Raw genomic sequence first — 14,217 nt, 5'->3', positions numbered from 1 at the left:
ACGTAGGAAGTATCTGAGGAAACAACAAGTGGTCAGGGGGGCGCAGGGAGGGACAAGACATCAAGCTTTAGGGCTTTTAGTTGGAATTCGCTTTCTACTGCAGCTGCCTGAGCTCGTGCTGGACCCGAAAGGTTCATTGATGGCCGGAGAGCAGAGAGTGGCTCAGCGATGGAGCAGGGGGAAAGGAAACAGGCCTTGCAGCGGGTGAGGTGTTTGGGATGGCTGCACATGAGCTGTGAGTCCGTGTTTGTCCCAAAATCCGAGCTCCACGCGAGCAGAGACATCGAGTGTCAAAAGCCAGAGGCTCTCAGGGTGAAGGTCACCTGGCCACAGGTCTCCTCTCACACCCACCGCCTCCCCACAGGAGCCACAGTGCCAAGTGCCCATCCAAAATAATTTCATCCTCTCCCTTGAGTTTGAAACAAATGTTTGTCCCTCCTTGAATGAGGCTTTTTAACCCAGGAGCGTTCCTTTGCCTCCCACCGCCCCTACACTTCCCCATCTCCATCCCTTCCCAGGACACTGAGCCAGGAGTTGAATTGGATGGACACACTTTTGTTACAACCTGTTTTGCACAGCCACCCATATGTGATTTCAAAACTCTTGGACATGATTTGATTGTGGAAGTTTGCATGGCCACATATCCTTAATTTAAAGATTCTTGGGACACTTGCTGGTTGGAGAAGACTGTGGGATTAGAATGGTTTTTGTCAAAAGCACCTCAGTGTGGAATAAAGGCCCCCTTTAACCATTATAGTTTGTGGTATGAATCTGAAGAGTTCAGGAGACAGTTTTAAAAAGTCTTTGTAAGCAGATGCTGCTCCAGGAGAGTGATTTAGGCATCTCTTCTCACCCAACCCGCAAGGGAATAGGGGTGAGGTGGCAGCCAGAAAACCCCTTTTTGAAATTACACGTGGCTTGCAGCAGACAATACTGAGCATTAGAGGGGCAATGTTGTGCCAAGCAGACGTGGCTGGACAGGTGTAAACGCCCCCATGTCTGAGGCCTCGGCCTTGGCTGCCCTCAGGAGCTGCCGCCATGTTGGTTCGAGGAAGGGGGACCAGTTTGGGCTGCAGCGCTACGAGACCACCCCAGCTTTGCCCTAAGGCCCGTCTTCAGGGCGGTGAAGGAGCGAGCTGGAGGCTTTTAACCAGCCCCCGGCAAAGAGTCACCTCTCCCGGGGCAGCGAGCGGGCCCCGGAACCCACGCATCCCGGGAACGGCGGGCCCGGGCGCGGCGGGCGGGGGGGACGGCGGTCGGTGGCGCACCGCCGAAGCTCCCGGGCCCGCCGGAACGCTTCTTCTGGGGGAGCGAGTGCCACGGGGAGCGCTTCCGGCGGTGCACCGAGGCGGCTCGGCAAAATGGCGGCGCCCAGTGCCCGCTGCCTGTGGCGAGGTGAGGGGGCCGCACTGGGGACCCGCGGGTACCGCGCCCGCCGCCGCCTCTCCGCCTCCCCTGAGAGACGAGGAGGGGTCCGTCCGGGCGAGTCGGGGGTGGGGGAGGCCGCGACGCTTGTCTGAGGCGTTTTGTTTGCTCTCTCCCCGCAGCCCTGGCCCCGCGGTGCGGGTGGGTCCTCCTCAGGCCGGAGCAGCGCCTCGCCGTCCCCGCCGTGCTGAGCCCCGCGGCCGCCCGGCCCTACGCGGCGGCAGCCAAGTGAGTGCGAGTCCGGCAGCCCAGAGGGCTGCCTTGGCCGTGCGGGGGGGTGTGTGCGGGGTTTGGTGTCCACAGCGCTGGTCCAACAGCCCTCTAACTCTGGGGAGAACAGCCTGGACTGGCGGGGAGCGTTTTCTGTGATAATGGCACGGGGAAAGCTTGACGCTGTGGTTTTGAGAGCTATTAGCGGGGTTACATGTCAGCACGAAACCCCTGGTGAGGTTGTGGAACCGGTGTCAAACCCTTCCCATCCTTCAGCTGCCTTTTTGCTATTTAATTTGACATCTCCGTAATAACACAGAAGCCACCTCTGTGTACAGGAGAACAAAGTGTTCTCAGGTGTTGCAGGCTCTTTTGCCCTGCTTATAGAGGAACGGTGTGTCCAGTTAGTATTTTAATATCCTTTTCCTCAGCTGGAGACCCTCTGAAAACAGGGAGGGGAATGAGAATCGTGTGTTTAACTGAAGGCAAAATGCCACGGCGAAGGGAGGAGAAAACTTTTCTTTCCCCACTTGCAATAACGAGATCTGCCAAAACTCTTCAGCTGGCGACCTCACACCATGTCTGGGTTTTTCTGGTGTTTAGAGCCGCCAAAAAAGATGCCAAGAGGAGCAGGCAGGAGAAGGGGAAGGAGAAGGAGAAAGCCCCTCCTCCTGCCCCTCGGAGGCGGGCGCTGATGACCAGGCCCGTGGACGACGTGTACCTGACGTGGCTCTACAGGAGACCCTCCTACCAGCTGGAGCAGGCCGTGGGCATGCTCAAGAGATTCCAGGAGCTGGATTTCACCCACCCCAAGCAGTTCGTGTACATCACCGTGTTCCTGGATATGGCCCTGCAGAAGAAGGTGGGCTGGAGAGAGTGTGTGGTAATTCTGGAGTGGGAAAAATGAGTTTCATGCTCTTAGAAAAACTTATGAGTTTAATAAAAAATAAAAATAGACAGTTGGGAGACTGAAAAGCAAAAGTTTCTTGGCTGAGGATGCCTGGCATAAAGTCAGCCAGCAGCACTCCTTCACCCTTTCAGAGTTCTATTTCTAAGGATTGCTGTGTGACATATTCAGTAGACCTTAATACATGATTCAAACATTCTTTTCAAGTTTTCACCTGTTTCAAGCATCCCCAATCATCTTATCTGGTGGATTTATTTGTGGGTGGCTCCACTCTGTCTGGTAGCATGGGTCTCGTAAATCTTTCTCTTGAGGTTTTTGGTTGTTTTTATTTGGATAAAAAATGAGAAAGTCAGCAGCCTTTATGCAGGGTTACAAGGAGTTTAGATGTTACAAAGAGAAATAAGCCTGTTCTTTTTACTGTTAACCCACTGGTACAATCAGAAAATACACATTTATCACCTTTCTAAACTCTGTTAACAAAACACAACACAGTACAATTGTATGTGTGGTGTTCATTCTAATATTTGCAGAAAGCAAACTTTATAATGTGCATTTATAACAGGAAAGCTTTTGGCTCTGTTCAGAACAAGGGACAGGCTGCAGTCCCTCACCTCATTTGCTGTTTCTTTTCTTTGTATTTAGGAGACTAACTCTCTGTGACAGTGTGATTTACCCTCAAGCCATAATTTCATTCTGTTTATTTTAATTTCTTTGCCAGAAAAGAGTGGATCCTTTCTCCAGCAGTGTCACTCTTCCCCATCGCTTTACAGATGAAGTGAACAAGGTTTTGGTGTTCACAGAGGTGGGTGAGCCAGGATTCCTTTCTCTTTCCATGGGGTTTATGTGCCCAGCACACTCCTGCAGTTCTCCTTGGCCAGTCAATCATTTCACCTGTGTGAGATAATCCCAGGGAGCTGCCCTGGGTTTATTTCATTGCTCTTTGGACATAACTGCTTGGAATTCTGTCTCTGAGCTCAGGTGGCAGCAGAACCAGCAGCCTGGTTTGCTGTCCAGCTGTTTGTCATGGCTTTTTTTCCTTTCAACAGAACACACAAGAAGCTGAAGTGGCTCGGGAGCACGGAGCTGCCATCGTGGGAGGAGTTGAATTAATGAAATGGGTATAGATTTCTCTTAAAGAATTACATAAATATCCTAATTTAAACAGGACTGGGGAGGGGGAGAAGCCTGATGTTCTTTGAACTCTTAGCAGGGAGGCAGCAGCCAGTGTGAAGAGCTGAGAGATGTTTCTGTGCTTGGACACTTTCATAGACCAGCTGAAATCAGATCTGTTGAATTGTGTTTGCTGCAGATCCTGGAGGATGAGATCCAGGCTGATTTCTATGTGGCTGTCCCTGCCATAATACCCAAGTTAATTCCCCTGAGGAACAAGCTGAAGAGGAAGTACCCCAGCACCCGGAGAAGTAAGGAGCGGTTCTTTGTTACAACTGTTACAGGTTCCTGAAGGGGATGGAGTCCCAGGGGTGCCCCTGGAATGGTTTTTGATGAAGATGTGCAGTTCATCCAGTGTTAGGCTGTAGGTGACTGCACCACTTCTCCTAGGTAACTTTAGGAATCCATTTTTTCCTACAGCAGGCAAATTTGGGATTAGAATCCAGATAAATTTGCCTGCTGGCTGCCCTTCTGCTTTTTAATCCTGATGAATGGGGAAGAGGGAACATGGAAACTGTTTTTATAATCTCAGTGAGCACAGCATTGTCTTGTCTGTGAACCTGCATTTTTAATTAACAGATTGAATTATCTCTTTACTGATGCCGCACGTATCTGTGCTATCTGTGCTAATAAGTTACTCAGACAACTTTTTTTTTTTTTTTTTTTTTTTTTTTTTTTTTTTTTTTTAAATAGACTCCCTGGGCAGTGACATTCCCAAAATGGTGGAGTTCTTCAAAGAATGCCACGAGTACACGGTAGAGGACGAGAATAAAATCAAGACAAGAATAGCCAGAGTAAGTTGTGTAGAGAGTTCTTAAATTTTCTCTCCTGAGCAGAAATGTAGTATTCAAAGAGGGGGGGAAAAAACCATGTTTTCAATCTGTTTCTCAAAACTTTTGACCATTTTCCTGAACTAACCTGTGAAGAAATAGAATTGTTTGTTGTGTGGCATCTTCAGCTGGTTTTAAACTTCTTTTTTGGATTTTTTTTTTTTTTTTTTGGTAAGTAAATGAACTCTGGGTTTGTAAGTCCATGGTCAATATGCACAGGAGAGTCAAAAAGTCTTTGCCTTAACCAAATAATTGAAGACTTCTAATTTTGGTAACTATAGTTGTGGAGTGGAGTCGAAAGTAAGAAGTGTTTGTGGTACACAAACATTAAGTGTTTGTGTTAAAACGTTTATTTTGGCTTATTTATTTATTTTCTCTGCCCTAAGCTGTGGTTTTTTGTTTTCCTTCTCGTTTGTGTCTTTGTAATCCTGCCTCTTGTTTAGTTTTCCCCCAACTGAGGGGAAGGAAGGACTGGAAGGAAGGGTAGGAAATACCTGAAGCTTTGCCCCTGGCAGTGTTGGGGACTAATGAGTTTATTAAATTCTAATTAGCTGCTCTGAGCTATGCACAGGCATTCCAAGGGCTTCCTTGTCTGTGCTTTTGCGTATAGTTGGAATTCTGGATCTTGCTGTTGAAGGAGTCAAACTTGTTTAAGAAATAAAACAGGAACAAATTACTTAGCTGAACCTTTTTACGGCACCTTGTGCTGCTCTGGGGAGAAGTGCTCCAAACTTGAGCAAGGTGGGTGTGCATCCACAAGGGTTTACTGTGGGAAGCTGGTTTGGAAGCTGGGATGTTCACTTGGATGTGGGAACTATTTTGAAGTGCTTGGAGCCTTCTGAGCATTACCTGTCTTAATTATGGAGCTGATGAGTTGATTCTTTTGACTGATTTCATGCTGTTGAGGCTCTTAATGCCTTCAGTTTTAGGTGTTGATGGTTTTGGAGTTGATGTGTTTTGTGGTCTTTGGCAGCTGCTCTCGAAGCTTCTTCCCCCAAGTCCTTCATTTTAATAAGGTTTTTGCAAAAGCATTTCTCTCTATATATTGATTTTTTAAAGTCTTTTCACCCCTTAAGGCTACATGTTACAGAGCCCTGGGAATTTTGTGTCCTGAGCAGAAGTATGGAGAATAGTGAGCATATCAACATGTATAAAATACTTATTTTCCCTGAGTCATTTGGATGTGGCTGTTAATGGGATTTGTCACTCCTTCACAGGGACCACAGACAAAGGAAATCTATCCAAATGTAGGATAAACATAAACACCAGTGCTTTCAGATTTACTCATCTGGGCTCCACCACTAACTTGGCATTATCCTTTTGCAGCTGGATATGCCTACTGAGCACATAATTGCCAATCTAAAGACAATTATTCACGATATCTGCACCTTCAAGCCATCAAATTTCGGTAAGGAGTCGTCATTCTAACGTGGCTGTTCAGGTTGCAGCGAACAAAAAGTGGGAAGTGGGTGTTCTTTACTGGATTGTCATTAAATTACCTCTCTGTTCTCAAGGTATCTCTGAAATTCCTGTTCCTCCAAGGGAAAAGTTGTGGGGGTTTTTTTGTTTTATTTTGTTTTTTTAATTCCTTAGCAAAAGGAATAATGAAGTCAGCTTTAAGCCAAGGGCATCTGCTTAGCTGGAGAGGAAATGGTGATTCATGAAATAATTTTAGGGAAGGAGCTTTGTGTAAGCTGAAGCCTCATTCTTTTATGCTAATACTTGCCTAATGTCTGCCAGAAGAATGATCGTACCTCTCTCCCAGTGATGCTGCTCATAGTAGCTGCAGAAAGCAGACCATAAAAAGCCAAGTAGACATGCCTTGAAAAGCCCAAGTAAAAACTATAAGAGGTTGCCTGATTTGAAATACAACAAGTAGATGTAGAAGGGAGTGTTTTGGTTGTTTGTTTGTTTGTTTGTTTTTAATGAATTTAAATCAATTTAGTAAGGATTATATTTTCTGGTCTGAGTAGCTTTTCTATTGATTTGGAGTGTTCAAGCTTGATTCTTGTGATCTCCTTTTACTGGCTAGATTAAAAATATTTGCTGAGAGCAGTCAGGCTGGAGATGTGGGAAGGGGTGGAGTGACCAGTTTGGTGCTGCCCTTTGTTTCCCTAGATCCCATTGTGCAGAGGTTGGTTATCAGATCTTCCACCAGTGAAGGTTTGCAGCTGAACCTCGATGGAATCCTACCTCAGTTGGAGAAAGTGGAAGAAAAAGAAGAAGAAAATGCAGCTGATGAGGATCAACAGAAAGCTGTCCAAGAATCTGTTAGGAGCTGATGTCTTTTCCTTGTAGATCTGATGGTTGAGCTCGGGAAGCAAATGGTGTCATTCAAATCATGCTCTGTGAAAACAGAAAATAAACAGAACTTGTGGATTTCATGTATAAATTCGGTGTAACCTTATCACAAACGGGAGCCTCTTGTTAGAACCAAGCAGATGGTTTTTCTAAGGAAGAACTCGATGTGTTTTGTTGGGGGGGACGTGAACATGCACTTTGCTCTGATGTGTTTTTCCTCACCTGGTTCTTTGCAATAGGACCAGGAGACCCGGCTCCATTTCCTGGTGTTTTCCGCTTTTTTTCCAGGCGGTGGCGCTCCCGCCTTTCCCTCCCGTGTAGGTGTTGGAATTTCTCCTCGGGTGGATTTATTTTGGCGGGGTTTGTTGCTAAACACGTGTTCACATAAAGCTGCACCCCGAAATGTAAGATGCTCCCAGAAAGGATTGGCTGCTTACAACAGGGGTGGGCTGGTCCAAATCTGGAAAAGTTTGTGGCTTAAAATAATTCCTGTTATTGGAGGTAGGCTTCGTTTTTCCAAGAGGTTACTGGGATCTGTCTGCATGGAAATTCTTTTAGCTCCCATCTGAAGCATTTGGCTGCTGTCAGTCAGGGTGACCAATTCCTGTCAGGCCACACTGATTATTTTTGGTTGTGTGGGCTGCTTTGCTCAGAGTTTGATCAAAAAATCCCCTTGAGGTGTGTATAGCAAGCTTTCACACAATATAGATTTTCCATGTTGTGAGTGGGAAAAGCAATTCCAGTGCATTTGAATGTATTTATTTCTAAGGCATTACACATATAAGGAATATTATGAGGCATTCTAATGGTTGTGTGTTATTTGTGACCCAAAAAGAGCAATTTAAAGGTGAGTTACCTGTTGGTGTAGAAAAGCAAAGCCTGTGGTATCATCTGCATAGATTTCTTTGCCTTCTCTCTGTTCTCTTGGCTTATTTCCAAGAGTTCACTATCCATTTTGGAAAAAGATAGGCCTGCCCTCTTTGATGGGTGGATTGAAAAAAAAACAAAAAGTGATGCTTAAGCATAAATGTACAGGTGAGCTTAAATCAGAATCTCTCAGACTGCTGAGTGCGCTCTTGGGGAATAAAAGCTTAGAATAAATAAACCTTCCTGCAAGAATCTGTACTTGGAAAATCCAAGTACTGTGGGGACACATTAAATCTGGACCTCTGGAGGGTCAGGGGAGCAAGAGAAGGGGCTCAACAGGTTTCCAGGTGTGGTTCTGAACTTGCCTTACTGTGCTATGAGTTGCTAAAGGAATAATGCCCCTGGTTTGTGCCGTGCTGAAACAGTGCTGTACAAACTGCTGAGTGCATTGTGACTACTTTTTATCCTGGGATGCTTGATTGGCATGGGGAGGGGGAGAGATGAAAGGGAGTGAGACAACATGAGATGATTCCTCTTCAATAAGCTTAGTCCCTAAAGGTGCGGCATGGGACTTGTGTGGAGGGGGTTTTTGGGCCAATGTGCCTTAGTAATCACTTTAATTGTCACACTAAGCATGACTGCAATGGCATTGCTACCTTCAGGAAATCTCTGTGGAAGAGAGGGAGTGCTGCAGCACCTTTAGCAATGCAGATGATGTATGATGGCTTTTGGATTTGTTTTATCTGAACCTGCTGTTTGTTTAACTAAGGAGAAGGGCCAGGATTCAAGCTTAGTGCACACAGAAACATTTGCCCAAACAAGGAAGAAGTTGTCCTAGGAGGCTGTGTGCATTTGTGGGGAATGCAGGGTTTAGGCTGACGCTCAGCCTCAACCTGGGCTTGTGGGGGAGCTTGTGGCACTCCAAAGAACCTGGAATCCATGTGGGTCAAACTGAGTTCACGAGGCTGAGGCTGTGAGCTCTGCCACGGTTACAGGAAGCAGGGAAGGGATGTTACAACTGCTGCCAGGGGTGACAGGCTTTTAGTGCAGAGATGGGTGTTGTGAATGATTCAATATATTACCCATGTTCTGCCATACCACTGGTCTTGGCAGCCTCCAGTCTCTGGGAGAGGCTAATTTCACCAGGCTTAGCTAAAAAATCTGTCCATGTGGGAAAACTTGGATTGACTGAAATAGGACAGAGTGGGGAAAAAAAGCTCTTGAGGCTGACTAAAAACACTGTCAGGGATAAACATAATTCTTCTGCGAGCAGTTATTTCTGTCACTACTTCAGCTTGCAGGTGACTAGAGGCTTCATCCCACAAGGACATGAAGGGAGAATTGTCAGTGTGTCACCTCCAAGACTACTTGGAAAACAAGAGGAAAATGCCAGTCTTCTCAAATTGCCAGGTGCTGATACTGGGTTAAGTTCACATATGGTGACTCTGCAATGCCATATTGTTTTCATGGACTAATCTCACTGATTTTAAAAAGACTTATTTTAAAAATTGTAAAAAGCCCAGTTAAAACCTGGGAAAATATTTAACTCTCAGGCATTTTGGAAGTGGGGAATTTGCATAAAGGCTCATTCACTGCCAGAGATGGATCCTTCTCAGAGCCATGTTTCTCCAGCTGTTCTGTGGCAGCCTGTGCCAGCACATGCCCAGCTCTCTGGGAACACAAGGTATGTCTGGCTCCCATCTCTTTCAGCCAGGGATTTGCCAAGTGGAGAAATGGATCTTTCACATCATCTTGCAGAAAACTGACCTCTGCCTAGAGGTTTGATAAAAGGGAGGCTGAAAGTGGTTTATTTCTACAACCCCAGTGACTTCTTGTGCTGGTATTTCTGAGATCTGTGGCAGCAGCTAACAGCTGGGTCATTGCTTGGCAAGTTGCAAACTTCGAGCTTTGAGATGTAGAACTATCTCATATTTCTCCTGAGAGAGTCTGAAGCTTATTTTATGATTTTATTCACTGCTAATCTGTAAATAGACTCAAAACAGAAATGCTGCTTCTGTGTTAAATAGGATGTGAAGGACAAAATTTTACCTCACTTTGAATTTCAGAAAATTTGAAGTCTTTTGGGCCAAGTGCAAAAACTTGAGAAATTATGGAAATGAGTATTTTCTAGAGGGAAAAACTCCCCCTTTGTTTTGTGGAATGGGTGAAAATCATGAAAGCTATGGGTCTTGAGTTCTTTTGACTTTTAACAGTGTCTTTGGAGCAGTGTTCTCAGAACAGCAGGAAGGAAGGTAGGAGAAATAGGGAGGAGGAGGAGGCTGTAGCTGGACTGGGGAAACAAGTTGTAAAAGCCTAAAGAACAGTAGCAGGAAGATGAACAACACAAACGATTAAAAGATGAACTTGACACATTTATATGAAGTTAGTGAAGCCTCTGTGTGCTTGGCTTTTATTATTTCCACCTGTTTTTTCTTGCTGGTGCTGCTTTGAGCTTGGTCAAGTTGTCCAGAGTTCCACCTGGAGGAGTTAGAAGGGAACTGGGCCTTGTGTATTTCTTCCTTTTGTCATTTCCACCGTATTTGAAAGAGACATGAAATATCTCTTTGCTCAGTGCTGGTGTGTGCAGAGGGAGTTTGTTGTGTCTCCCTGCTCCTGTTTTTATAAAAAACGACCCTCTGCTGATGGCTGGTGAATATTAACTGGGTAGATCCCAGAGAAACTCGTTGTGCAGATCATTGTTTGGATCTTAGAGCAGTGCCAGGCTGTACATTTCTCTTCTCACGTTTGTTGTGGGAATTCCAGCACAGTGATTAAAGGCATACAGTCCTGGGAAGAAGAAAAAAAAAATCTGACCTCCAACTCAGAGTTCAAAATGGTAGTGTTCATTAGGAAGTGAATCAAAAGTGAACAGATGGAATTACCACAGGGAATTATTATCAAATTGAGCTGCCAGTGTTGCATTTAATCAAGCAAGCAGGAGATGAAGGCAGCAGCAGCCCAGCCCTGTGCAACCAACTGCTATATGGGAACTGGGATACTGCTATGAAGCAGGAATGCTGAAATTAGCAGGAAAAAAAAACTAATTTCATTCATAGACTAGTAAAAATAAACTCACTTTCTGAGTTCATTTTAATTTGAGGCTTTGGCTCACAGCAGTTTAATGGCTGTAACTTCAAACTTGGGGCTGTTTTTCTTTATCCTGTGACTTGTAGGAGCCAAACTTTCATTTGGAAACGTTGGCTCCAAGGTGTGTTGAGTGTGCAGTGCTGGAGGGGTGACATGGGAAGCTTTCCTTGAGTGGACATCGTACTGTGTGTGTGGAGATGCTTCAAGCAAAGAAAACACTGTAAGGACAACAGTTTTAACTTGAGTTTTGTTGTAGTTTGAGTGCTCCATTTGTGATTGCTCGTGTTTGAGTATTTAACTCATTTGGATTAGCTCCAGAAAGGAGAGCAAAGCAGCAGCAATGGCAAGAAGGAATAGACACGGAAACAGACCGGGCTTTGATACTTCTTGTTATAATACTACAACCCAAACTGGCACCCCAAACGGCACAAATTAGAACCTTCCAACCCCTAGGAGAGGGTGACCTCTCCCTTCCAGCCACCGGCACGGATAAAGCCAGTGGGGTCAGACCCGACACAAATGCATTTGCTTTGCCTAATCCCGGCACTGCCGCGGCTGGGACGGGCTGCGGGATTACCGAGGGCTGCTCCATCCCCAGGTACCGGCGGGGAGGAGGAGAAGCCGGGTGGATCCTGTGGCCCCCCGGCGCAGGGTGCCGAGGAGTAGGAGGAGAGGAGAGGAGGAGGAGAGGCTCCGGTGCCGGGAGGAAGGAGGGCGCAGCGCTGCCCGGGGCGGGGCGGGGGGCGGGCGGGCTGCGGCGCGGAGCTGCCCCTTTGTCTGCGGGCAAAGTTTGGCGGCGGGGCGGGGGCCGAGGCGCTGCCCCGGCACCTGCCGCGGGCCCGGCGGGCACTCCCGGCTCGCTGCTGCCCGCCCGGGGCCATGGGAGCTCCGAGCGCCGCCGGGGCCGCCCTGGGGCTGCTGCCGCTCCTGCTCAGCGCCGCGCTGGCCGCCGCCGATGTCGCCTCAGGTGAGTCGCGTCCCCGTCCCGCGGGCGGTGGGCTCCCTGAGGGGAAAGCCGGCTCCCAGGGACCCTTTCCCGCGGGATGCCGGACGGCTCTGCCTCCCTGCCCGCCTTTTGGCGCTCCCGGCCGGGCGGGGGTCCGCCTCCGCCCCCCGCCATTTTGGCGGCTTCTCCGCGGGCGAGGTGAGGAGGGGGGACCGGGGCCAAGCCGTGCCCGGCTCCTCTTCCCGCCGGGATGGAGGAGCGCGCGGGGTCCCGTTCCGGGCAGGGATGGCGGGGCTGCCCCGCAGAGCGGGCGGGGAGGAGGCACCTGCCCGTGCCCAGGTGAGGCAGTGCTGCCCGCGCTGAGGGGCCGGGGCGGGCGCAGCAGCCGCAGCCCTCGCACACACACACACACAACACACACACAAACACACATCCCAGGGTGGCCGTGGCTCTGGAGAAGGCTCGGGAATGCTGCGGCGGGAGCTGCTCAGTGCCTGGGCAGCCGGCAGCAGCCATCCCCGCCTCCCGGCGTTAGGAGAAGGCGGCTGAGCCAAGTTGCCATGTGCGGGTGGCGCGGTGGGAGCGCTCGGAGAGGCGCCGGGCTGTGTCTGGAGGCGCTGGGCTGTGTCTCGGGGCGCTGCCGCACACACCCGGGGCCGGCGCAGGGTGTGCGATGCTGCCGGGCGGCCGCGCTGATGTATTTGGAGTTTGGGGTGGCGGGTTGGCTGCCTTCGTGCTCTTAAGTTGTTTTCCAGCTTGTCCTTTTTGCTGGAGGTTGTTGGTTCCCCAAATCCTGCTCCCAGCGCGATTCCCGTTTGGCATGGCTGTGTTAGTGAATAACAGCGGGTAAAATCAGCGATGTGTGTGTGCCAGCTAAGGAGCTGCTACGTGTGGATTTAGGATTTTGCCTCTTTGGGTAGCACTCCGACAGACTTCACTTTTACCAAAAATAAAAGCTCTCAAACCAGAAAACTTATGCTACCAACAACCCGCATCCAAGAGGTTCCCCCACAAAAACGCCACAGCACCAAGTCTGGAAGTTTCTTCTTTAGGTGCTTCAGTATGTGAAGGTCATAATTTGCAAAATGCTTTTCAGGTATGCTTTGCAACATGTGTTGATTACACCTGGGACTTGGAGTTGTGTGGAAAATCAGGGCACTATTGCACAGCAACCTTAATGTGTGCGTGGCGTCTTTGGCTCACTCATAATTGGGAATAAAAGCAAAATTTATTTGTAACTAAGGATTTTCCAAGTCCTGCATAGTTGGGTTGTATGTTAGTATCCCTTGGCAACTTGTAAAGGAGGGAGATAAGTCTTTGCCCTCCTTGGGGAAGAAGGATCAGACTTCATGAGTTTGCTTTCTAGTCCGACATGATCCCTATTCCCTGCTCTGGCCCTGCAGGGGATGAGCACACTGATATTTTAAGGAACTATAGCTGTCAGTGAGCTAAAAAGAAAAGGCAGCCAGCCCTGGAGGGGCTGTAAAACAGATGGATTGTGCTGCTCTTAACTGATATGATTTTTTTGGGTTCTCTTTTCCCCTTCATGCCTTCCAACAATGTGTGACCTTCTGTTTTGTGCTGCATTTTGAGGTGCAGCTTGATGATGAACCTTGAAATTATATTTTCTTGCCTAAAAAACCAGCTATTTACTGAATTTGAGAGAAGTGTGACTGGCCTCCTGTGGCTCATCTTCTTGGCAAGGGAAAATAATTCCCCATGGTGCCTCCACAGCCTCTTGCAGCTGAGCTGAAGAGAAGCTCCAAGGAGGAGCCTTTTGATTCCAAGTAGTGTAGCTCCCAGGTTTTCTGTACAGATTTGTCTAATCTGCATTTTTCAGGGAAACTTCACTCTTTGACAAGGAAATTCTGACTTTTCCCTGTGGTCTCTCGAGGCAGCCCTTCTCTCAGCCTCTTTCCTTTTCATCTTGGAGTTCCTTGGGTTGTTTTTCATTGCACATTCTCCTCACGCTTTTGGGAGACAGGTAATGTGTAGTTGCTCAAGGAAGACCATTTCCCAGAAAATCGATAGAAGGGCTGTCATTGAGCTTATTCCTGGTTTTACTTCCTAAGCTTTCATTTGATTATTGGGGTAGAATATGTAAAGTGTGCTTGGATCTGGAACTGCCTCTGTCCCTGGCTTGGAGAAGCTTTCTTTTCAGTGCCAGTGGGGAGGAAAGCTGAAGCAGGAGGAGCCCTGTGAGCCTGTCCTGTTGTCCATGCAGGAGTGGGAATTCACACTGGTACTTCTCACTGTTATTTCGCCAGGTCCTCTCTTTTGTCTCTGCCTTATTTGTGCCTCTTTTGAGCCCAAACAGGCCAGAGGTCCTGTCCCTCATCCAGAGGTTGCCCAGCTGCCCCAAAACTGCATTTTTTGTTGGCTGCTGGTATTGTGGCAGAGCGGGTTCACTGGTGGATGTGCTGCTGCTGCTACTCACTTCTAACCTGGTTTATTTTTGTTTTGGTCCCTCAGGT

At 48.0% G+C, this 14,217-nt stretch overlaps 1 protein-coding gene across 1 annotated transcript; it reads left to right on the top strand.

The window, feature by feature from the left end:
• The first annotated feature begins 1,346 nt into the window (after positions 1-1,346).
• MRPL1 (mitochondrial ribosomal protein L1) lies at positions 1,347-6,934 on the top strand. Its single transcript, XM_083861690.1, has 9 exons — positions 1,347-1,395; positions 1,548-1,653; positions 2,239-2,497; positions 3,261-3,344; positions 3,589-3,660; positions 3,852-3,963; positions 4,406-4,506; positions 5,869-5,950; positions 6,661-6,934. Exons 1-9 carry the CDS (start codon positions 1,362-1,364, stop codon positions 6,822-6,824), a joined length of 1,014 nt encoding a protein of 337 aa, XP_083717816.1. The 5' UTR covers positions 1,347-1,361; the 3' UTR covers positions 6,825-6,934.
• Positions 6,935-14,217: the final 7,283 nt, after the last annotated feature.

Source organism: Zosterops lateralis (assembly GCF_965231275.1).
Source record: "Zosterops lateralis genome assembly, chromosome: 5".
In the NCBI taxonomy this organism is placed as follows: Eukaryota; Metazoa; Chordata; class Aves; order Passeriformes; family Zosteropidae; genus Zosterops; species Zosterops lateralis.
This window is presented reverse-complemented; position numbering and strand designations above follow the sequence as displayed.